The sequence below is a fragment of the Sturnus vulgaris genome, chromosome 24 (assembly GCF_052056855.1).
Source record: "Sturnus vulgaris isolate bStuVul1 chromosome 24, bStuVul1.hap1, whole genome shotgun sequence".
Lineage (NCBI taxonomy): Eukaryota > Metazoa > Chordata > Aves > Passeriformes > Sturnidae > Sturnus > Sturnus vulgaris.
The window spans coordinates 4,580,459-4,605,875 of record NC_142266.1 but is presented as its reverse complement, the minus strand read 5'-3'; the positions used below and the strand labels follow the sequence as shown (position 1 = coordinate 4,605,875).

Genomic DNA, 25,417 nt, shown 5'->3' with positions numbered 1-25,417 from the left:
CCCATTGCAAGGAGATTCCTTCTGAGAAGGGGATGTAGGAATTAATAGGGGCAGTCGTATTTCCCTGAGGTGTTGATGGGAGCTGAGCTTCTGGAGAAGAACTGGTTCATCTTTGACTAGGGAAGAGCTCTGCTCACGTACTTTAGTCTCGATGCTCTCATTGTCCCGCTCCACCAGTACGTTTGTTGCTGACCCCCAGGAGCAGAAGTTGCTGCCTCAAGCCCCTTGCATGCTCCTGGCAGTGCTGGGGATCTCCTGAGAAGGAGCTCTGGGACCTTTGCTACAAAACCAGTTTTCCAGAGATTTCTGGCCTGGGTCCATGTGCAAGAAATGGTCCCTGGGGTGGAGACCTTGCCCAGACTCACAGCAAATGCTCCCTGTAGCTGGAGGGCAAGGGGGCAGCTCTGGTGTTGAGGTCCTCAGCAGGACCACATCACTGTTAGAAAACACTAAGGATGTTTGGTAGAGCAAAACACAAATACAGCTGGACTCGTGGTCCTTAAACAGGGATGCTCAAGAACAGGTAGCAGGGAGCTGTGTTTGAGCTTCCTGTGCTCAGACGACCCCAGCAATTGTCCTGGCGAGGTTGAACCAGTAACAAAACCAGGCACCTGGGAGAATGTGTGACAGTCCTGGGCCCTGCCTGGGACCTCAGGACAGCAGGTAAAAGTGAATAATTGTTCATCAGCAGCACTGGTGGTTGAATGAGTGCCTCCTGTCCATGAGAGGCCCAGGGGTTTGGTTTGCCCTCATCATCAGACAGGTGCTGTACACACGGTCAGGGGCACTGAAGGACTCAGAAGGATCTTGAACATCTTGTAAGGACAATTCTGCTTCTTTTAGTGCTCTGAGGGTGCTGCTGAGCAGGACTCCGGGGCTGGGAAGGTGCTGATTGTGCTCCCAGAGAAGGTGAGAGAAGGTGCCAAGGCAGAGTATCTCCTGTGAGTTTCCCAAAGCCCAGAGTCTGTTGCAAAGTCCCTTTTCTCCTTCCTGATCACTGCTGCGCTGTTTTGGGGAGAGTGACAGCCCCCACAGCTCTACAGCCCCAGAACTCCAGGCTGCTCTGCCCCACTGCCCCAGCCTAACAATTCCCAGGACCCCAGTTTGCCCAGCACGTTCCATGAGGGGCAGCGGGACAGCTCTGCTTTTTGTTTTTCCTTCCCTTTGTCTGTCAGTATTGCAGGTTTCCTCTGCTCTGTCTCATTTTTGGGTGGAAACCCAACTTTCCCCCGAGCTGCTGCAAGGGACCAAGACTACTCACAAACCTTCCTGCCCGGATTTTGCACAGTTTCACCTCTTTCAGAGGAATAAAGACTCGACAATATACAGAGTAGACGAGCGAGGGACATTAAGAATGAACTGGAACATAACTGCAAAATACAGCATGTCCAATCCAATTTTTACTAGCAAATGAAATGGATCTGGTGGAAAATAAATATAGAACTTCCAGGAGCAGCATCTTTGAAGAGCATTTGAGGGGGATGGAGAGATTTGAATGGATCAACCCTCTATACCTCCGCATATCCCTCCTCCCACCCTTAAATGCCATCTTTAACAGAAATAAATTAGAATAAACGATCAGCCGTTGCCTCCTAAAGACAGGTGGCAGAGTAATATTAAAAGAAATGAATAAAAATTCATTTAATGAGCATTGTTAATTAAACCTGGAAATCAAAGAGGTCTGAGTTGTGGGAATTCAGAGGAAAAATGAAAATGAAGGGAGCTGTAGCTCGGGGCGGGAAGAGTGGAATTAAATTAGCTGCAGTGTGAGGCTGTGTTTGTTGATGTCGATCACACAGAGCGGCGTGTTACAGCTGGGGGTGAAGGGTTTGTGCTCCGCTCCACCTAAAACACGCGCTGCCAATGCAACATCCCGCCCCAGCGATGCCCCGCCGGCGCCCTGCGGGGACCCACGGTGACACGGCACCCCACAGCCCGGTCACAGCGCCCGTGGGCCGCGGGGAGCTGTGACCGTGGTGTCCGGGTGCCGCGAGTGCGTGTCGGGGTGTGAGAGTGTGCCCGTGCGGATGGGCACGGCCGTGATACGGGAGGAGGGAAGGATGTCATTGGGGTCATTCGGTATCGCTGGCGGGGCCTTCCCGTCTGCCCGGTTCGCCCCGCTGGTGTCCGGTGCCCGGCGCTGCGCTCCAGGACCCGGTGTTGCGGGCCCGCCTCGTCCTGCCCCGGAGGGAGGGCCCAAACAGAGAGTGAGGGAGGGAGGGATGGAGAGGCGGAGAGAGGGACGGAGAGGCGGAGGGAGGGATGGAGGAGGGCGGAGAGGCAGGCATGTTGCCCGTCGGTGCTCCCCGTTTTCCCCTGGCTCTGTTGCACCCGGCGCCCATGCTCCCGTCCATCTCTTCGGGCGAGGACCCAGGTCCGGAGCAGCCCCAGACACTTCTCGCGATCCCCAGTCCGGGATGCAGTTCGCCGCTCCCCGTCGGGGAGTTGGGTGAAGCTCCCCGGGAAGAGCTCCGAGCTCTCCCGGCAGGACCGGCCCCGAGCCCCGCTCCGCTCGCGGGAGGTCGCAGCTGCTGCCGGGGCCCTCTCAGCGCTCCGGAGGGGCTCCGCACCCGGCTCGGGCTAATAAAGTCAAACTGTAGAGCATCACCGCTGCCCCGCAGCCAGCCCGCACTCTTGGGCTCTCCCGACCCTCGGGGCTCGCTCCGGTGCGGCCCGGGGCGATCAGCGACAGAACTCTCAGGCGGCGCGGCCCGGGGCAAGGGGGACCCGGGGTGGAACGGGAGGAGGGTGAGCAGTACCGTGCGACAGGGAGCCAGGGCAGCCCGACGGGGCGGGGGTAGCACCAGCCACGCTCCCAAAGGGTGCCCCTCGCTCCCTGGCCCGGCCGCCTCCCGCTGCCGTCCCGCCGCGCCCGCTGTCGGGAGCCGTCGGGGCCCCGCGGGAGCGGGCGGCGCGTCCCCGTCCCCGCGCTCTGACGCGCGCTCCCGGGGCGGCGGGCGCGCCCCCGCCGCTATAACTGGCGTGCATGGAGTCGGGGCCGGCGCAGAGGAGCGGGCGGGCGATGGGAGACGCCGCTCCGGCGGGATAGAGGGGCGGAGACGGGGGCACCCCCGGGGCCCGGCCCGCCCGGGGCTTGCCGCGGGCCCGCACAGATGCTTGTGCACAGCTACCCGGGCATGGTGAGTGCGGGGCGAGCACGGGTGGGGCAGGACGGGATGGGACGGGACGGGAGTCGGGGGCTGGGGGGTCCGTGCCCACCTCACCGCCGCCGTTTTCACCGCCGCAGGACCGCGCCGAGGGGCTGCCCGGGGCGCCGGCCGGGGCCCGCCTGCCGCAGCTGCCCTCGCTCAACCAGGCGCCCTACGGCTCGGCGCCGCCGCTCTGCCACACGCCCGCCGCCGACTTCCAGCCGCCCTACTTCCCCCCGCCGTACCCGCAGCCGCCGTTGCCCTACCCGCAGGGCCAGGAGCCCGCTTACCCTCACCTGGCGGACCCGTACGCGGCGCTCAGCCCTCTGCACCAGCACCAGCAGCCGGCTTGGCCCCCGCAGCGCGGCCGGCAGGACGAGCCGGGGCTGCTGTCGCAGACCCACCGCGCCCTGGGGCTCGACCCCCGCCGTGATTACCCAGCCGTGCCCCGACTGCTCCACGGGCTGCCCGACGGTGGCCACGGCCTCACCGACGGCCCGCTGGGCCTCCACGGCCTCGGCCACCACGGCCTCGAGGACATCCAGGTAGGGGAGGATGGCAGGAGCACAGGGACGGTGTCCAGGGTGGGTTGGTTGAGCGGGGACGGGGCCAGATCCCTCTGCCCGTGCCGCCAGGGACTCCCGGCGGGACGAGTCGGGCCCCACAGCGTCCGTACCCCCGGGCAAGTAGAAACGCCGAGCCGGGGATTCCCATTACTGGGGCTCGCTCGTGCTCTCAGAATTCCTTCTGGCCGGGGGCAGCGGGTGGATGGGGCCGCGGCCGCGCTGTCCCCGTGCCGCGAGCAGCCGGTGCCAGGAGCCGGCTGACGGCTCTTTCCTCGGTTCTTTCAGGCCGTGGACGACGGCGGGATGAACCTGCTCGATCAGTCCGTGATCAAGAAAGGTAAGAGCGCGGAGGCTCAGCGGAAAGCGGCACCGAACCAGGTCCCGCTTCTGCCCTCGGGGCTCCCCAGCGTCGGGTCCCCCCGCGTCCGCCTTCCCGCGGGGCTGCCCCCCGCCCGTCGGGAAGGGCTCGCTGCTGTCCCCGGCGAGACTAAAACGAAAGCGGCGAGTCCCGGCACACCAGCGTGCCCACTGGCCCCTGGCCCTCTGCTCTCTCTCCGGCGGTACCGCTGCCGCCGCTCCTTCTCGGTACCGAAGAGCCCGGACGGGCGGACCCTGCTGTCGGGGAGCCCCGGGGCCCAACCCGCCGGCAGCCGCGTACGGTTTGCATGGAAAGCCCGGGGTTGCCCCGGCGGCGCTCGGCGGCCGCTCCCGGTGCACCCGGTCCCGCCGCTCCGCCGGTCGGAGCCCCGTGTCCGGCGGTGGGGGAGGCAGCGCGGGCCGCGAACCCCTTCACACGGCCCGGACCGCGGGGGATCGGGCTCGTTTGGCGGAACTGGTACCGAGGGGAAGGACGCGTTTAACGGAGACGAGAAGTGGCGCGGCTTTGGGGCCGGTGCTGCCCGTCCTTGTAGCCGGGAGCGTCCCGCAGCCCTCCACCTCGGCAAAACCTGGGTCTGTAGAGACCCCCGTCTGCCGCTCCATGACCGGGGCTTCGCTCTGGGACCGGAGAGGAAGAACAACCTTCCCCTCCGGGGCCGGCGCGGGGAACGGGGCTGCGGGCAGAGGTCCCGCTCGACCCCCGGGGTGTCCCGCGTTCGGTTCTGCCCCGCACTCTGACCAGTCCCTCACATCCCAAGGAAGCGCTGGGTAGAACAGCTCAACTCCCTAAAATATTTCTGTACTAAACCTTCTGCCGGGGCGTTGCAAGAGCGAGGAAGGGGGCCCGGGAGCGTCTAGTGCGGTGCTCGGGGCAATATCTACTATGGAATATTCCAGCACTGCTCTTGGCTTCTCCCCGCGATTTTTTACAGAAATATATGGATGGGAAGGACGCGTTTAACCACCGACCCCTGGTGCAAACGGAACCGCAGCCACCGGGGCGGGTCGGTAACGCGGGCCGGTGGGTGCTGCGGCCCCGCAGTCCCGGTGCAGGTCCCGGCCGTAGCTGATTCCCGGTAACTGCACAAAAAAAGCCTCCCGGATCGTGCGGTTCTTCCCCAGCTGCCCCCGGTCGTTCCACGGGGGGAGCGGCGCTCCCGGTGCGCCGCAGCCCCTTCCCCTAGAAAAGGCTGTTCTAGGAACACGCGGCTGCCAGCGGGACATTAATGACCCGCATTAATTGAGCTTTAATCAGAACGCTGGAGAGGCGTTTCATTGAACATTCGGGCGTGAGGAATGGTTGCAACGAGCTGAGGGGTGCATGGGCCGGTGCCCACCGTAGCTCCGTGGCTTGGGCTGTGCAGGAGCACCCCGGAACCCTCGGGGAACACCCCGCAGTGCGAATGCTTTTCTGGAAATCCGGTTGGAGTTATAGTGGTTGCTTGGGGTTTTTAGCCTCCTTTTTCCAAAAGCGCCATTACTTAGAATTTTTTGTCTCCTATCGGGAGGATTTGTCGTTGTTTAGTGCCTGGTTTTTGGCCTTGGAAATTCTCTAGCCCTCTAAGCTTGGAAAGGAAAAAAAAAAAAAAAGGCAAAAAAGAAGAAAGGAAAAATAGAATTAAAATATCTCTGGCTGAAGGCGGGAATGGTGCAAAGAGCTCGACCGCAGCCCTTGTGCTTATGGACACTTGTTCTTCCGTGCCCGTTCTCGTTTGGGTATTTTTAAATTTTTTAAATATTAATATATCTTTTCCGTCCGTTTTTGCCTTCTTTTTAAATTATTTTAATATTTTCTATAATTATTCCCGTGTTTGGAGCGCTAAGCTCCGAGTTTGCTGGAGAAATCGATAAATCCAAAGCCAAGAGCGTGTTTATGGGGGGAATTGGGCAGCCACACTGGAAGCGGCGGGGCTGAGCCACCGGGGGTTCCTGGAAGCGGTGACAGAAGCGGGGGCTCTGTCCTGGCACCGCTCCGTCACCCACCCCGCTGTCAGGGATGGGGATAATGGGGTCCGGAGCCGATGGCCACGCTTCCCTTTTCTTGCCCCTGGAAGCTTCCAGCCGGGTCAGTTCAGCTCAAAAGAAATCGGAGGAATTATGGAAGCTGTAGCCGGGAATCCCGGGTCACAACGTTTCTGCTCTCCACACGGCCCGGAGAATAAATTCCTTTGCATTCGGCTTTATTTAATTTTTTAGAATGTATAAAACGTGGTCGTTCTCATCCGCTGTCTCTGTCAGCTTTGAGCTGTGTTTTGGAGCTCCAGTGGGGCTAGAGCCGAGCCCGGGCCCCCGCGGGTGAATGACACCCCAAGAAAAATAAAATTAAATTAAAACCATGTGAGGCAGCTCCCGGCGGGTCCCGGGCAGAAAATGCCGGAGGGGCGGCTGGGAAGCAGGGCTCGAGGACACCCTCTCGGAAGGGAGCGAGGGTAAACCCTAAAAAGCGCCGTTTTTTCTTAAATCGCACCGAGATCCCAAATACCGATTAATCCTGGAATTCCTGACGGAATGGCCGTCGGACAGAAACCTGATAGAAATCTTTGCGTGTGAAAACCGATCTATCTCGTGTAATTAGTTACTGAGATACTGTTGTCCTGGTTCAACAAAATATTAATCATCTGCCCTAAATCCCCAAATCTCCCTTTTAACTCCCGTCCTTGGAGTCACATTTAGTCCCCGGTCAGAAACAGCCCGGAACTGGAGGGAAGAGCCCGCAGCCCCGCGCTGTCCCCGCAGTCTGTCCCCTCCCGTATCCCGAGATTTCGGGGCCAGGGGGTCACTGCAGATGTCCCCCCACAAGGATGGGCCCCGGCGAGGAGAAGATGCTGCCCGAAGCGTCGGAGCGCTGTGTGGGAGCATCCCCGACTGCGTGTTTGTTTTCCCTCCTTTTCCTTCTTAAACAAACTTCCACGGTTCCAGCCGTTAATACAATTCCAGAGATTTTTGTGGGCATCTCGGAGAAGCGGTGTATTGCCACCCTCTCCCCTCGGAGTGTTTTCCCGAGCCCGCAGCTCTCCGGCCCTTTGGCTGCAGGTAACTCCGAATTAAACAAGAGAGGAAAAGCAGAGATTAGCCCCAGCACGGGTTCGGGGACCTCCACGGGACCCCCATCCAGCAGTCCTGGCCGGGGCTGCGCCGTGCCCGCATCGCGGCGGGGAGAGCCGGGTCCCGGCTGCGGGTGCAGCCCAGGGAGGCAGATCCCGGCTGGAAACAGGCGTTCAAATATTCATTTCCACCCTTGCCCTCGGGTCTGGTTCCGGTTCGTTATCGCCGTGGTGATCCCTAGGGCTGGAGGCGCCGGGTGATGCGGGGTACCGGGAAACCCCCGGTGAAGGGGTCCAGTTTGGTTGTGGGATGCGGTGTGCGAGCTGGGATTTCACTTGGAGCAGGGAGAGATATGATAGCTCTGAAAAACGGGGGATGAATTTTTCCCCCGAGCTGTCGTGACAAATGGGGCGATAGATTTCGTTCGAGAATTAAATGCATAAAATCTTGGATAGGGTAGCAGAGCATTTATGAATGTCTTGTACCCCTGTTTGTTAATTCTCCCTTTTTTTTCAGAAAGTATTTCAGAAATTGTTTTCTGTGTCTTTCTTTTTGTTGTTTTGTTTGTGGTTGGGTTTATTATTATTATTATTATTATTATTATTATTATTATTATTATTATTAATAATAATAATAATAATAATAATTTTACTTTTCCTTCCGAGCATTTATATAAAACCAGGAAGATATTAGACTGGGAAACATTAAAATTAGCTCCGAAAAAGTTTAGTTGGGGCTCTGGCTGCTTTAGTCTACAGTAGCCCAGGAGTTTTCTGCTCCACTCACCTGCTGCCCTGCTGTTTAGATGCCCAGATCAGCTACCGAGGTCTGGCTGTGAGACCCCCCAGACATAAAACTGAGGACTCAGCAAGCCCCGAGCTCCTGGTGCAGGGTGCGACTTTCTGGTTATGAAATCAAGCATTAGGTCGTTGTGCTCAGTAGCAAAAAATCCTGCAGCTTGGTTGTAAAATAAGGAGGGGTTTTATTGCTTTCACATCCTTTTGGGATCAGCAGAAAGCTTCTGAGAGAGCCTTTTTATTACAAAGAAAAATACAAATCTCTTTCTCTGGCACCTGGGGATACGCTGGGGTGTGGGAGCAGCCCAGGGTCCTGCCGGCAGTGGGCTGGAGTGAGCTGGGGCCCTGTGGCAGCAGGAGCTGGGTGAGCCACAGGGGCTGGTGCACCCGCTCGCGGGCACAAGTTTTGGCTGTGGCATTTTACAACCTGGAGTAGAGACAGAGCAGGGTGTGACCAGCGTGGGCTCACACTGGCACCCAGACACACAGAGCACACGTCCCCAGGCTCCGTGCTGGCCTGGTGCTGCCACTGTGCCTTGTGATTGTGGACTTGGCTCTTGCCACTGTCCCTTGGGTTTGTGGATCTGGTCCTGCCACTGTCTCTCGTGTTTGTGGATCTGCCTGCTGCCCTCCCTCATTTTTGTGACTTGTTCCAATTTCCATCTGAGGCTTCTGAGCCGCTCCGAGGGGCAGTGCTAGCGTTTCTGCTCAGGAATGTGGACCTGTTTGGCTGGATACTGGACAGACAGATGGAAAGCTGTGCCTCAGAGCCCACAGTCAGGAATATTGCAAGAAGTAGCTGTCACTACTAAGGAATGCGGCAGAGGAGGGAGATTAAGACCGAGATCCTTAGATCCACTCGCCACCACACGCGAGCTCCAGATTTTGAAGTTTCTCAGTTTCTTCTCAAGCTGATGGGACTGGTGGGACTGGGGCACTGGCATGATGGCAGCAGTGCCATTTCTCCTTTGTTTTGGTGCAAGGAGGAATCTAGCAGTAAGAAATGTAAGAAGCCAGATGTGGCAGGGGAAAAAAAATCCTGAAAGAATGGTAGATTAGATAAACATCATTTCCTGTGACGAGCAAGGTAATAAATGAGGTCATCCTGTAAAACACCTGGGGCTGTGAAGACACAGCTTTTATAGGACTGTCCAGGGCCGTGGGTGGAGGTACTTGGCTTCTAGTCAGCTGCAGGGTGCTGGGCTCGCTGGGGAGCCCTCCCAGCTCTCTGCAGCTTCATCTGCAGCGGTAGATTGCCTGAGTAGGAAAAGGGGCTCACCCGGGACAAGCCAGGTCTTGACTGGAACTTTTGCTGCCTTAGTGCTGCTCACGAATGCTTTAAAGTTTCGACAAGCCCTCGCACACACCGGGAGATAGAGCAGCGTTCCTCAAAACACAGTCACACCTCCCGATCCCGGCGCTTCCCCCTCGCGCACACGCTGCGTGGCAGGAACACCTACTAATCAAACAGAGAAACTTAAAAGAAAGTTTTTACTCTGAACTGCATCCAGATCACCATTCCTCCATTAAAATTATATTTTTAATGTCCTATAATTGCACCAGGATAAGCCCAGGTGTGTGTTCATGTGAGATAACGCATGCGGGTACTGGTGAAGGCGCTGGGCTTTGTCTCAACCTCCCCAGTGCCTCCCAGGCATGTGTTATCTCCAAGTTTCATGTACCTTGTCATGACTTACTGTTTAATTAGATGTTTTTAAATGAATTTTTTTTCTTTGTTAGAAATAAAGAGCAACTTTTAAAGGGTAGGTTCAGGAAAGCCAGCTTGGGTTGTTTTTTGGCATGTGGCTTGAACCAAAGCAGCAGCACCTCTGCTCCAGGAGGAGGACCCTGAGTGAGCAGCACAGACGTGTTGGGCTTGCTTTGGAGCACCTTTCCCTTCATTTTGGGGCTGTGAAGTATTTTTGCAGTTCAGTCACATCACTGCCCTGGCTCCCACAGGGGCTACTTCATCCACAGGTGGACTGCTGCCAAGGCAGCAGGACAGCCTTGGCCAGGTGACACCTGTGGTGTTTGTCCCTGCAAAGGAAGTGGTGCCAAGATCTTAATTTGTGTGACAGCACAGGTATCTGCCCCACTGGGGTCCATCAGGACACACAGCCATGACAGCATAGACACAGGCAAGACCCATAAGGGACCCATCAGTGTCACACTAAACCTGCAGCAGAGCAGAGGCAAACACAGACTATTCCTCATCGTTTAATAATATTCCAAGATACATGATCTCAGAAAAAAAAATGTTTGCAATCTCCCTTAATTATTTGAAGAGCCTAAATGAGGCTCTCTGAAGTCCTAGACTAGCACTCTAACCACTAAACCATCCCACCCTTTCCTGTGTGATCCAGGGAATTACTCACTCTTGCTGTCGTTCCATTGTTTGTTTATTTTAATTCTTAATGGAGGAACTAATTAGCAAATCTGGATGTGATGCTGGAGCTGCTGCGTGCTCAGCTCTCATCTCCCTAGCCTGTCCCCAGCTCAGCTCTGCCGTGCCCAGATATTGCCTTCCCTTTGGTGAGAAGTGTTGTGGTTTGGGGGGAAAGGACAGAGAAGCACATAGGAGTGAGGGGGAATATCTAGAAACGAGCCCAAGGTACCCATTGCAATTAAAGCACCCCAAAACACAGCATGGCAGGAGCTAGGGGCTTGGAGCAGGAAGAGGGGAGCTGGGGGCAGAACGAGGGGAGTTAGGAGCAGGTTCACCTTCACAGCTTAAAAATCCATCACCGAGTCTGTGGTGCGTGCTTGGGATTCCAGCAGGGCTGAGTCTCCCCACCCTCTATCTCAGGCATTTATCTGGCATCAGTCACCAGAGTGCCGAGGCGCCAGGGAGAGAGGGATTGGGTCAGGCCCTGTGCCCTTGGACTGGTCAGACAGGTCCCAGGGAGCAAGTGGTGTCCCCAGGGCTCCCTGGCAGCCCCAAAGTGGCCACATGCATGGGAGAAAGCAGAGCCACAATCCCAGGGCTGGAGAGGTGCGAGCAGAGGGTCTGACAGAGAGTGCTTAGGGAGGTTTCCAGCACAAGTTAGCAAGAGATGGGGCAGCCATTGAAAAACCATCGTCAGAGGGTTTGTTTCACCAATACACTGGTGTCAGCAACCCAGGGCATCTGAGCAAGGAAAAGGAAATGCCTTTTCTGCTGTGACAATGGTGAGCAGTGCCTGTCCCCAGAGTGATCCCTGGACAAGCCGGCAGCTCTGGAGGAGCCGCTGAACCGAGAGATTCACGTTGCTGTGGTCAGACCCAGACTGAAACCCCGCCAGCTCAGCGGGCTGGCAGCGAGCTCGGTATGAAGGGAAGAATTTTTTAATTATTATTCATGTCTAATCTTTGCTGAATGGTCTTTTGCCCTTCAACAACCTGAATAGATTTTAAAAATTGTCAGGAACATCGCAGCAGCTTCCATGGGATCGGGATCGGCCACTGCTCACTACGATGTCACAGCTTTGTTCTCCCCAGCCGCACAAATTCAGGTGCATGTGTAGGGAATACAGGGAAAATCTCTCCTGCATGTTATTGTAAAACCAATCAAACTGTTTAAACACGTAAAGATCTCATAGACTGGGTGTCAAAGTGTTTGTGCTGCTGAAGGAGTAAACTTGGGGTGGTTGATGCTACAAGCAGAGTTTTGGAGTGTGTGGGGATGGGAGCACTCGCTGCAGCACAGTCAGGGGTGGCATTGGATGGGGAACTTCCCTTGGTGTCAGCAGGAGCAGTGTGGGCTTCCAGATCCTCTGGATTAAATCCTCCAGCTCTCCAGCCTCCTGTTTCTAAACCTGCTTGGTTTGGGCTGTGAAACATGAGTTCTATACGGGCAGAATTTGAACTGCATTTTAAATAATTATTCATTAATTGAACTAAATTTGAAATAGTTAAATTTCTAATGGCGATATGGAAGGGCACAGCTGCAGATTCCAAAAAAAGTAATTTAGAATCAAGGGGGAGGGAAATAATGTGAGTTACCAGATTAAACTGACTTCTCCAATGAAGTCGCTGCATTGGGGCGGCTTCCAACCAACAGTGCAGGAAATATCTCCAAACACTTTGTCACTCAAAACCAGAACCCAAATAATTTTCATTCATTCCCTTCAAAGGTTCAGACAACTGAGTTTGACTGTTTAGGGGGACATTTTAATCACTGATGTTTGGTGCCTTCCAGTGAATTGTTTCTGCAGTTACTGCTCAGGCTGAGACATCAGGGTTCCCCAGACAGCAGAATCCACTCCATGAAATGAAGCATGGAAAGGAAACATGTGGGAACTCACCACAAATTAATTGTGAGCAGTTTCCAAAAAACTGACAAACTGTTCTGAACAGCAGCATATTTGAGGTCGAGTCATTCCTAAATGGTGAACCAGGAAAATGCATTAGCTGAAATTATCAATTGCAAAGCACTTTCTAATCTCCTTCCCAAGTCCTGCAGAAGCACAGAGGGCTGAGTAAATTTTAATAGTCAATAATAAATTTAATAATTTTAATATTTAATATTATAGCTGCTGCCCATTCTTACCAAAGCAAGATGTACTCATCTTGTCCTTAACCAAGCCATTGTACCCATGGATTTGGGGGAGCCTGAATCTTCCTGCTCTGTTCATCCATCCCAAGGCTGCCCAGGAGACACCTGCAGTGATGCATGGTTGGGACTTCACTGGGTCAAAGAGAGGTACAGAACGTAAAATGGAATTAATATCACATGACAACTTCATATTTATTTCCCAACCTGATGAATGGATTTGCATGGGAAACAAAATGTTAAATATGGGAGTTTTGCATAGGCATGGGACCTCTCCTGATTAGCTTTCTCATGGGAATAGTTTGAAGTTGCATCCTTGCTTTCCTCTGAGGGTCCGAGATTCATTTCCCTATCAGAACCCAGCGATCTCGAAAACCCACAGATAAAACCAAGATTCTTTCCATCCTTCCATTTGAAAAGGCCGATGATGGTGGTTCCTAGAGAGGCTCTTTGACACCGGGACTTGGTTCAGGTTGTGCATTCGAGATAAAGAGAATACCTGTATAATCCCCTCTGGGAAGAGAGGATAATTACAGAGTGCGCTTTGAAATACAGCTGATGGCTCTGACCTCCTTCCCTGGACCATCAATAAATACCTCTCTGCTGAAACACCACGAAACAGGAGCAGCTGAACTCTGCAGCACCTCCTCCCTGAAAAAGGGCTTTTAAAGGGATGGCGGGAGCAGCTGCCCCTGGCTCACACCCACATCCAGATATTTTTTTATATGTGTATCTCCATCTTATAATTTACATCGGAAGCATTCAAACGAAGGTTACATGAGCTCACTGACAGCTCTTCCCGGAAGACAACAGCAATCCCTCACCGCTCCGCAGCACTTCCATCAGGGGCTGCACACAAACATCCATCAGCCCGAGCTTCCCCTCGCTGCCGGCCCGGAGCGGGTCAGAGCAGCGGGACCCCCGGCCCGGGAACAAACCGGGGGGTTCGGGGCTGTCATCGCTGCACCTGCAGAGTCATGGAACAAAACCTCGACACCTGCGGCAGGTTTGGAGGGTGCAGGTGTCCCCTTGCAAGGCAGCACGGCTCAGGTCTCTGCCCCGCAGCGATGCCCGGGGCAGCCGAGCTGACCGGGGCACGGTCCTGGAGAGGGACGGCGGGCTGAGAGGCTTTGGTGGGGGGCTGGAGACAGCGCTGTTGTGCCTGAAGATGAGCGATTGCTTTGTCCCAGGTTGTCTCCTAAGGCGATTCACTGATACCTCTTTAAAATGCAACCTCGACATTAGCACACTCCCACTTTTAAAGGGACGTCGCAATAAAAGCTCCGATATCCAGGGATTCCGCCTTACCGAGGAAGAGAATTTACCTGTAGTGTATCTAGGGAGAGAAGAAAACAGACTTGTAAGACGGGCAGCGATTTGCATGTTCCCTCTGGACCTGTTTTTCCCCTTACAGCATCCCGAGCTCCAGCTGGAAACGGAACAGAACAAATAACGCCACGATAAGCAACCCAATTCCCAAGTACCACAAAATTTCCTGCTTACAAATCATTTCGCAAGCAGGCAGCATATTTCTCCTATGGAAACAAGTCAGTACTTCGTATTTTTCTCTCTTTGTAGGCAAAGTTTCTTTTCCCTTAGAACCAAAAATGGTTTGCTGCCAGCCCCCGAGTACCGACACCGGCTCCTGCAGTCCGGCAATCCCCGCACCGAGGACTGAGCCGGGTTTCAGCTGCACTTTTTCAAAAATATTTACATATCAAAGTGTCCATTTCCAGGAATCACAAGGGTAATTTCACCCACAAACTGGTGAACAAAGATGAGGAAGGAGAAGGAATGCAGGAGCTAAGGGATGGAGCATCATCAACCCAGACCATGAGGGAGAGGGAGGATGAGGAAGCAGAGGCGCAGGGCTGCGGATCGGTTGGTGCTGGATTTCTCTGGGGAAAAGCAGGAAATTCTCCGAAGTTTTCTAGGTAAAAGCCTTTGAAGAATGGGTTTGTTTTGCTCCTTCTTTTTACCTCGAACTTAAAAGCCAAGGGATCTACCTCTGCAAGCCAGAAGAAGCAGAAACTTTGTGCTTTCTTTTGAAAGGACACTTTGAATGCATGAGGCTCCTTATTTCGTTCACTGGATTCACAGCCGAGCAATCCGTTCAGCCATATTCATATCTTTCTCTCGGCTGTCTCCTGAAAACCCCTCAGGGAGACAGGGCTGTGACATCCCGTTCCACCTGCAGCATCGCTGGAGGTGTCAGCACTCCTGTTGTTCATGGGAATTGCCTTTCCATTGCCTGTCTGCTCCAAGGGGCATCATCACATTCTGTGCTCAGGTGCTGGACCAACTCCTACTGCCTGCATTCAACACTCAAGGACTTCTCACCTGGAGAAATCTCTCACCAGAGATTACTTGGCAAGTTTTAATTGGGTATCACAGCATCCCTCCCAGGTAGACATTATTATATTATTATCTGCAATTTGTTGCTGGAGACAGTCAAGCCCAAACTGGGATAGTGACTTGTCCCGTGTCATAACATAATTCCATTCTGGCTGCGCCAGACACAAGGAGATAACCCCAGGCAGGCAGGATGTTCTCCAGCTCAAGGAAGTCAAGAGATTAAGCCCTTGGTGTTCTGGGACACCAGGACTTGTTTGAAATCACTTTCTCTCTGCATCAGGGTTTTTGAGCTACAGCAAAGGCAGTTGTGGGGGTTCATCATCTGACAATTACACCAGGGTATGTTTAAAAGACAAACCAGAGCTGACTCAACACTAAAGGTCCCTCTGATGGGAGATCACAAACCTTGTGGTTCACAGGGAAAATGAAGTCACGTGTGGCTGCTCCAAGCACGGGGGACAAGCGACTCAGGTGAGAGTTTGGGTCTCTCCACTGCTGCTCACACACACCTGGAATATGACAGACTGCAAATGGCACCTGTCCTGTGAGGTTCAAGGCTGCAGTCTGATGGAAACACTCCCTGTGAGGTGTACAGAGGAAATGAGGATCGTTTCCCTTCCCACACTCCGCAAGATCCTGCTGTGTGCCTGTTCCTGCCATGCTGCCCTTCTCCAAATCACCACAGCACCAGGAGCCAAGACGATGTGGTGACAAACAGTTTGATTTCACAGCTTCCTACAGAAAATCCAGAGCTATGAAAACAGAGGCTGTACATAATCAGCCTGAAGCACAGCACATCTCAACATTTGGGCAATAGCTGAATCCTGGATTGCTTAGAAAGGCATTACCACAGACTGGAATTGCACACACACAGATCATGCCCGTGTACCTGAGCTGTGGTAAATCATTTAACTTGCTCTGTGCCTCAATTTTCCCCAGCTGCACTAAGTGCTGGCTTGAGACAGGAGTGAATTCATGGCTTTGGTGGCTGGTGCTGTACCAGCGCTGGGTGAGGATCAGCAATGCGTGAAGCCCTTTGAGGTCTGCCAGCATAACCTTATTCCAAAATCAGTTTTCCCTTTTAGATCTGACCCCTCTGACCCAAGCCAGTGCTTACCTGTGTCCAGCCCACCTGCAGCATCCCCAGGGCAGGTCAAAATGCTTCACAGGGGCTTTAGTTTTTGAAATCTGCAGCCAAGCTCAGCTGGATTTGCTGATTTAGAAGTAGCAGGATTAATCTGAATAGAAAACACCTCCATGGGAAAATCTCTCTCGGGAATGCCAGGCAGTTTAAGAAAAGAGCGAAAAACCCCAAAAACTTTAGGAGCACAGAGTGAAGCAATCAAGCGCCAATAAATAATAATGATAAATAATAAGAACAGATAACAAAGGACCTTGCACTCCCCAGGAGTGCTCTGAGCAGTTGTTAAAGGTCTGAGATGTCCTTCTTCCCCTTTCTTTGTCTGAGTCAATCCAAACTCCCCCTTGTGCCCTGACATTTATAGCTCCCTGGGGTGGGCTGGGGTGACCCAGGGGTACCCCGTCCCACTCATCAGGCAGGGCTGGAGGGGCAGCCCTTCCTCATCAGCCTTCGTAGCGTGTTGATCTGTCACTGTGTGCACGAGCACATCCGGGATGTGTTTCTGCTGAGAAGCCCATCCTCCATGGTCAGGAGTGGGACCTGCCCAGGCTCCTGCCAGGGGGACAAGCCAGGGAAGAGCTGGGTCACTGTGGGGAAGGTGTTGTCCTACTCTGCCAAAAACGGGTGTCTCCTATGGCTGATCCCACAGGACCTCAGAAAGGATGACGAGTGCAGTGGCATGATGTGACATTTCTATCCCCAGCTGCAAAGCACCGTGTGGCTCTCAGCTCCTTGTTGTGCCCTTCTCTCGGGCACAGCGACACTGCAGATCTCCCACTCACACCGGAGCTGCTCAGTGCCTCAAACCCCATGGTGCAGGTGCTGTCTCCTTTCCAAAGGGTCGTTCCTCTGTAGCTGGGATGAGCCCTCGGCACGAGGCTGTGGGAGCAGCACCGAGCGGCTCCCGCTGGGCTCGGCAGGGCGCAGGGGGTCGGCGCCGGGGCGTTGGGCTGTCACTGCTCTCATGCTTCCTTCTTGTCTGCAGGCTGGCTCAGGTGCTCCGATCACCTGCTGCTTGCGGGAACAGGAAAGCAGCAACTGAAGATCGAGGGGGACTTTTGGTTTACTCAGATGACAAGAGACAATTTTGGTTCCCCAAAAGCCAAGGAAACAAAGCTGTCAGGCTTTAATGGTAGCTTGTCTCCCTCCTGCAGCATGTTTATGGGCAAACAAGCTGCAGATCAGACCAGGCAAACAGCAGCAGGTGAGGCTCAATAACAATAATTCATGATTAATGGCGAATGTGGCTTTGTTTATTCTTGTTGTATTGAGGCAACGCTGTCTAATGGATGAAGCACTGCTGCGGGACTCCAGGGCCCAGCTCAGCTCCCGGTGCTGCTGCCTTCTCCTTCCCTCCCTCACATCCCGTGTGCCCCATGAGGGCACAAGCTCTATGTGACACAGGCGCCCTGTCCCACACCTGCACGTGTCCAAAGTGACAGGGCTGTGGCCTTGGCTGAGGCTTCGAGGCAGAAGAGCAATGGCAAAATCCACGTGCAGTGCTGGTGCCTGCCTGGTTTGCTTGTGGCACAGAGCTGGGCTGACCCAGCTGTGCTGGGCTTTACCCTTCACAGCAGTCTGCTCCAGGGCACAGCTTTCCAGGGCTTTGTTTCTGACAGTAGCATCATTCCTAAAACCTCCAGTACGTGTTTCCCAAGTGTTGTGTCTCCATGCTGCACATCACCATCATCTGTGCCTCCCTGTCACTGCCTGTGGGGCCACTGGCAAACACAGAGCTGTATCCGACCCTTCTCCAGCCCAGTTTTCCATAGGCTCTGGTGTTAAGTCACACTGGTACCAGCTGGGTTTGCCTCCTCCCCACATGCCGTGTCCCATGGATGTGTGGTGAGGCACAGTCCCTGTCCCTGCATGGCTCTGCTGTCCCTCGGGTGTGTGCAGGTCCCCGGCCACGCATGCGGCTTGAGCGCAGCCATGGCATGATCGCAGGCATGCACAGATGTCTCCAAATATAATCCAGGTTACAGAGTGTATCAATTATGCACAGCTCTTCACATGATATTACAAACAACACCTGCTTGGGGGTGGCCCTTTCTGCAGCAGAACCCCATCGCTGGGACCCTGCAGGGCCTCACTCCTCGGCAGCTCTGCACGGATATTTGCAAACCACTCTCTGACTTTTGATTTTAAGGGATCCCCTGGAGACTAACCTAACCTGTTCTGGGACTGCAGAAGAAAGCTTTGAAGTTGCTCCTTCCTGGAAATAGTTCTGGTTTCCTACGTCTCAGGGGGATGTTCCTGTGTTTGTTCTGCCCTGAACCAACCTCGGTCATGGCAAACACTGACCACAGCTGCCAGCTCCAGCAGGGCACTGGTGCATCCTGCCCTTTGCTCCCTGACTTTGTGCAAGTTTTGTGCTGGGAGGAAACTCCATGTCCTTCAGCTCCTTTCCATTCATGCCTTACTCTTAAAACATGAGTCATTTTTATGTAGCATGTGCTCATTTTTATTGCCATGCTAGCGAGTAGTTGAGCTGGATTTACAATATGCTGATTGTAAGCTCCCCCTCGTAGGTCCAGTCCATGTACCCTCCCTAGTTAATCCTGGGGCTTCTGTTTCATTTTGAGCATATGTATTTCCTTTATAAACCATGGCATTCACTGCTGAGTTACTTGCAGGAGCCATGTGACAGTGGAACAGTAATTCCTGAGGAAGCACATAGAATGCCAGGGCTGAAATTATCTTTGGATTCTTTCAAAACCTGCTTTCTTTTTTTTTTTTCCCCCCTGAGTTAAATTGGTTATTAATTTCAGAGCATAAAAGCCGAAGAGATTTGGAACAAGTCTCTGTCACAGTTTTAACTTATAAACCTTTATTGCGTCTAAGAACATTTCTTATGGAATGATCAATGGGAAAACGGAGCCCCTTTGCCCTGGTGTGACACCATAGGCCCAATGAGATGCTGCAGTTACCAGTGCCTGCCTAACTTTCTGTTAATTGACTTTTGCCCATTAAGCAAAGGCAAGTTTGTGCTGGATTAATTTGGTTTGATTTTCTCAACCTTCCTTTAAGCCAGGGATGATGAAAGTTTAGGGCTGAGGCTATTTGTGGGGCTAATCCCAGAGCTGAGGGCAAAGAAACTCTTTTCCCCTGGTTCCCGTGGGCACACAATGGAAGCACAGCTCTCGGCCAGCCCAGCAGCTCCTGGGTTTGGGGCACAGAATGGAGGTGTTGGCTCCTGTGGTTGATCCTGCCTGGTGGGATGCAGTGTGTGCTGGCACAGAGCTGGGCTGCAGCTGGAATCCCTGAAGAGGACTGGCATCCTGGCCAGCAGGACCAGCCATGTTTTGCCCAGCCACCCACCTTCATGGAGCACCCGGAGGGGACAGGGAGAGCAGCGGGTCACAGATCCAGCCAGCAACGCTGTGGACAATCTCCAGTCTTCCAGAAGACCAGCCCAAACCTTGGCTTTAATTACAGCTGGGCTGGGAGGTGTGAGAATGCAGGCAAGGGCAGCGTCCAGGCTTCCTCCTTTCCTTTAACCTTTATTTAGTTTAGTTTCATCACCCCACCTCGCTTCTCTCATTGAGGAAAATAAGGAGCTAATGAGGCATCCCAGCAGCCGTGCTGCTGTCTGGGAGGGGCTGAAGAGCTGCTTGGAGAGTCTGGGTCTCTCAGCCATGGTCTCCCCTTCTCTCCCTCTTCCTTGTCTGCAGTGCCCATCCCCTCGAAGGCGAATGGCACCACCATCTCCACCCTGTCCATGAACAAAGACGGCCTGATCGGAGGGGTCACGAATCCCAACGAGGTTTTCTGCTCCGTGCCCGGCCGCCTCTCCCTCCTCAGCTCCACCTCCAAGTACAAGGTGACGGTCGGGGAGGTGCAGAGGAGGCTCTCGCCCCCCGAGTGTCTCAACGCCTCCCTCCTTGGCGGGGTCCTCCGCAGGTAAGCTGCCCCAAGATCTGTGCTCAGCACCAGCTCTTACCTCAGATGAAGAGATGAGAAGTTCTGGTGTTTGGCACATTAAGGAATAGTATTTTTATTGCTGTTTCTTCTTTCAATTCAAACCGCAAAGCTTGAACTAGGATTATGGTTATTTTAACATGAATTGCATGGAAATTTATTTTCCCACTTTGTTTTCTCTTTTCAGAGCCAAATCAAAAAATGGGGGTCGGTGTTTAAGAGAAAGGTTAGAGAAAATTGGACTAAATCTACCTGCAGGAAGGCGCAAAGCTGCCAACGTCACCCTGCTCACATCCCTTGTGGAAGGTAAGAGTCTCTCCCAGCCTCTGTGGAGGGTGGAGTGCTAAAACTTCCATCCCTTTAATTCCAGCTTTCCACAAACCAGAACTCTTAAAATATGGAGTGGTCACCACTGAATGAGTATGGCAATGTCCCCGTGTAAGTCTCCACACTCATTCAAGGATGTGTCCTTTTAAACGAGCACACTCTTGGGAAGGCAGTGGGCAGAACACAAATGAAACCAAGACAGCAATGTCCAAGAAAATGTCCAAGCATGGTTATCCTGCCTGTGGTAGGAGGTTGGAACTGCATGATCTTTAAGGTCTCTTCCAACCCAAATCATTCTAGAACTCTGTGCTTCCATGTCTGTTTTCCAAAACTCAGCCATTCCTGTTGGATCAGATGTGGCCTATGCAAAAGGCCAAGCAGGACTGTGAGCATCCTTCTGGCTGAGCTCAGGGTATCCCTCATTTCTTTGAGCTCGTTTTAATAGTTGGGTCACAGAGACCAAACACAAAGTAAGCCTGAATAAAGATTTCCCCAGCTGCTCTGCAGCCCGTGTGTGTGCCCAACTATGGCACAGCTCAGGTGCTTCCAACCACACTGCCCTTGGGCAGCATCCCAAGCTCAGGTCCGTGTCATGTCACCTCTAAGAAGGAAATGCCCCATATCCTAGTCCTTCCCTCCTCCAGGAAATGAGTGAGACACCAAGGAGATGTCAAACTGCTCTGAGGTTTTGCAGGTGGAGCTCAGGTGTGTAGCAGCCGCCCTCAGAGCTATGGAAAAGGTGCTGCCCTGGCAGGCAGAGCCCTGCCCAGGCATGCGAGGTTCCCCTGCCTAACGCGGTGACTTCCTCCCCTCCTACTTCTCTCCACCATGGAAATGATGATGTTGCCTCTGCATCCTGGGAGAAAAGCACACGGGGATGCAAACAAATGGAATGACAGCTCTGCCTCCCTCTGAGCTCAGGAATCCATTGTGTCCGTGCCCGCCGCGGTGCAGGCAGCTGCCTTCGGATCCTGAATAGAAAATCATCTCCATTGTCGCCAGCAAATTAAATGACCCGCTTCATTAGGCGGAGGTTGTTACCCAGAGCAGTTGGTTCGTGCTGAATGAAAGGCTGATTTCCATGAAAAGAAAAGAAAGAAAAGAATGAAGGAAAGAAAGGAAGGAAGAAATGTACAGTTTGATTTCAAGTGGCTGCTGATGCTTTGGTTCCTGCTTCCCAGCTCATAGTAAATAGTGTGTTTGATGGATATAATTTCCTCCTGCTTGTAAGCATGATGGAACCAGGGGATGTTCCACCCAGAGGAAGGTGCCTCTTCAGTGACATCACCCAGCACACACAGTCTTGTGCCTCTCTGCCCCAAACACACTCTTTCCTGAACATTTGCTGTCTTGGCTTAATTTGTTTTCTCCCCTCTGCCTTCCTTAATTATTTAAAAGACCCAATGCATAGGGGTTTGAGTGCTGATGAAATATCTTTTCTTACACCTACCCACAGCCACTCATACAGATGGGGAGGATGTTTCTGGAGAATCTAGGGAGCACCAGGTAGAAAAAGCTCCCTTGGGAGCCCTCACCCTCTCTTGGGCAAGTGCTCCATGAGAGTACCTCCAACCTGGACCCAGGGGAGCAGCAGGGCTCTATTTCCACTCCAGAAACATGCCTAAGCTCTAGGAAGGAGGTTTGCCCTCAGCCAGGCTCTTGCAGCCCCCTGCCCACCATGGCCCTCTGTGCACTCTCCTGCAGCCTCTCCTCCTCAAGATCTGGCTCAATGTGTCTTTAACACTAAAGCCAGAGTGCCCTGTCACCCTGACATCTCTCTAATCCAGCATCCAAATTGCCTTTAAAAAACATTAAAATGTGCAGCCACTCACATATTCATGGAAGAAATAAATCCTGGCTCCAGCCCTGGCTCTGACCATGAGGTCACTCAGCTCTTTTTACTATCCCAGTATCAGTTTTTCAGCAGTTGATAATTTCTGACTGTTTTTTTAACACACAAACAACAGCAAATTCTGATTATTTAGGTTTACCTTATTTGCTCTTTCTCTGGAGGAGGAGATGAATTGGAAAGTACTGTTGTTATCCCTGTAACAGAGCTCCACAGACTGAGCTCCAGGAGCAGGGCAGGCAGGGATGGGATCTGGGTTAATGCTGTTAGGATGGATGGCCTAATACATGTGAGCAGCAGGGGGGCAAGGCAAATTAGCTCTGCCTGCCCGACCAGGATTTCGGGTGCTGGGCATGATCAATTGCCATCAGCTCTGATTATTTCCACGGGGACGCCTGGAGATGGATCAATTCCATCAATGGGTGGGCATTTCCACGGGGTGATGGATACATTGCCTGCATGTCCAGCCTGAGGGCCCCCAGGCACTGTGGGGGATGTAACCCCCTTCCTCCTGCCCCTTCCTCCTGCCCTGCCTTGTCCAGTAGTCATGGGGCTGAGGTCACTTTTTGACCCCCCAGGCTCCCTTTCAATCTTTACTCAATTTGGAGAAGCCAAGCAGGAAATTTGGGAAGAAGTAGGGAAAGATGCAGCAGGGAATGCTCCCAAGTAAGAAATGCCTCTGCTATTCTTCCTTTAGCAGCAGGTGCCCAGAGTCACACCTCACCCTGCTCCAAGGCCAGCACTGTCTTCATGTTCTTGTAAAAGGTAGTAAGGGAAGAACCCAGCTGCTGTTTAGGGCTGGCACCAGCTCATTTGGCCCGCACAGACTAATTGCCTTACAGATGAGTGTAAGAAATTCAGTGGTGTTTCTGCAGCAAGAGATGAAGGTAGAGAGAGCTCTTGGGTGGCCACAGAGACAGGGAAGGGCCCAGTTCCATCAAAACTGAGTCACAACAGTGAGATGGCTGAAGCTCCACAGAAGTTCCCAGGTCCCTGTCACACAGTGCTGATGTTCCTCTGTCCTGCTTGCAGGTGAAGCCATTCACCTGGCTCGGGATTTCGGGTACGTCTGTGAGACAGAGTTCCCAGCCAAGGCAGCAGCAGAGTACCTGTGCCGGCAGCACTCCGACCCCACGGAGCTCCACACCAGGAAAAACATGCTGCTGGCTACCAAGTGAGTACAGAGGGCAACGAGCCACAGCTGCATTCGGTATCTGCAGCCGAGGAGGGCAGCATTAGCCCCCAAACTTTGCTCTTCTGTGGGGAAGAGATGGACTCAGGCTGCAGGGAGGTGTCCAGCAGGGGGAATGGCCTGCAAGGATTGAAGGGTTTGCTTCTGCATGGGAGAGGGTAACCCAGCCCTGGGGAACATTTTGGTACAGCCTCGTGTGTTCTTTCAAAGCTGGAGCAGCAGCAGTGGCTCCAGTTCTGCACTCCAGGCTGGAGCCAAAAACTCCCAGTGGGGAAGTGGCTGTTCAGGCAGGGAGCAGGAAAAGAACCCCAAAATACACCCAGAGAAATTATGGATGCCCCACAACAGCCTGAAAGTGTTTAATGCTAGGTGGGATGAAGTTCTGAGCAACCTGGTGTCCAGTCCAGAGAGGCTGGAACTGGATGATCTTTTAGGTCCCTTCCAACCCAAACTGTTCTACGATTCTGTGACTGTGTCCTGCAGCTCTCCACGCGCATTTTCGTGACCAAACCTCTCTCTTTCAGGCAAATTTGCAAGGAGTTCGCAGACCTGATAGCCCAGGATCGCTCTCCGCTGGGGAACAGCCGCCCCTCGCTCATCCTGGAGCCCGGAGTGCAGAGCTGTTTGACTCATTTCAGCCTGATAACCCACGGCTTCGGGGGCCCGGCCATCTGCGCCGCCCTCACCGCCTTCCAGAACTACCTGGTGGAGTCCCTCAAGGGGCTGGATAAAATATTCATGAACAGCACAGGGAACGGGCACACGACCGGCGACACCAAAGCGTCAGACAAAGAGGTGAAGCATCGGAAATAACAGCGCTGCCTCCCCCGGTGGGAGCTTCCCCCGGGCACCAGCGGTGGCTCCAGGGGGAAGGATGACCCAGTGCACTGTTTTCTGAACTGCTGAGTCTGAACGTGCGAGGAAACTCGTAAAGCAAGCAAAGAAAACACAGGAAAAAAGAAGATTTAAAGAATTTAAGAAGCAAACAGTGCTAATGAACGTAGTGAGATTGAGAAAAGCCAGGCTGATGGCTTTGGGGTTTTGCCTTTTGCCTTTTTTTTTTTTTTTTTTTTTTTTGTAATGTGGATGCAGGAAGCCAAGTCATGTGCAATTTGATTTTATTCTGCTTTTTAAAAAACCCATCGTGAAATCCTGGCATGCTCCAGGAATTTGTTCCATCTGAAAAACTGAGAGGAAAGAGCAAAAGCCTCATCAGTGCAAGACCCAGAGCAGGAGCAGCCAAGGGCAGGGGGACAGAGCCCTGGCTCTACCTGGATTTATCTGCTGGTGTTGAGGCAAACACAAAGGAAACCTTCCCATTTCCCCACCCACAGCCCAGCCCTGACGCCAGGACAAGGAAAATTTCTGGCAGAACTGCTGTGGATTTAAAGCAGGTCCAGGCCTTGTTTACAGCTTCAAACTGAGACTCACTGTGGATTTTCCTGTGGGCTGAGGAGCCCCAAGCCACGTCACAAGGAAGGAACAACCACAGAGCCAACAGGTCCCAGGGCAGGATTGAGGGGAGCCCCCCTGACTGCTGCCCTCCCAGCTGGGGATAAGGCAGGTGAAGTTAAACCCAGGACTGAATAAAACTCCACAACTTACAGATAACAGCACACAAGTTTCTAAAATTAGTAATAATAATAAATAAAGCACAAGGAGCAGAACTTGAACCAGGCCAAACTGAACTGTTCTAAATCTGTATATATTTATTTATGTGTAATTAAAATCTGAAAGTTTTAAAATGTCCAGTGCAAGTTATTTATATCAAATTGAGTTGGGTTTTTTGTTTTGCCTTTTTTTGTTTGTTTGTTTGTTTGTTTTGGGTTGGGTTTTTTTCTTTTGAAAGATGAAAATCTTTGGATTTTCTGCCATTAGAAATGGGAATGAAGTTTTGGATCCACCAAACTGTAGCATGGACAAGTTAGGCTGTGATGATGATGACTCTAGAAGTTCTGCAGGATTTTGTACTTGCTGTTGTTTCTCTTAATGCTGCAATAGATGTACAACAACCACACTACAATGTCATTCTCATTCTCTTAATAAACCTCTTTTTATTTGAAGAAAGCACCTCCATCGTCTTTGTGAGAAGGGTCCTTTGCCTCTGTGGCTATATCTTAAAAGGGATTATACATTTTATTACATGGAAATTATATAAAATTGCAT

The 25,417-nt window shown here is 52.9% G+C and overlaps 1 protein-coding gene across 1 annotated transcript; it reads left to right on the top strand.

Moving 5' to 3' along the window:
- Positions 1 to 3,113: 3,113 nt before the first annotated feature.
- On the top strand, positions 3,114 to 25,261 carry TFAP2E (transcription factor AP-2 epsilon). Its single transcript, XM_088178107.1, has 8 exons — positions 3,114 to 3,140; positions 3,248 to 3,694; positions 4,001 to 4,052; positions 16,948 to 17,166; positions 19,637 to 19,865; positions 20,071 to 20,189; positions 23,092 to 23,233; positions 23,776 to 25,261. Exons 1-8 carry the CDS (start codon positions 3,114 to 3,116, stop codon positions 24,062 to 24,064), a joined length of 1,524 nt encoding a protein of 507 aa, XP_088034233.1. The 3' UTR covers positions 24,065 to 25,261.
- Positions 25,262 to 25,417: the final 156 nt, after the last annotated feature.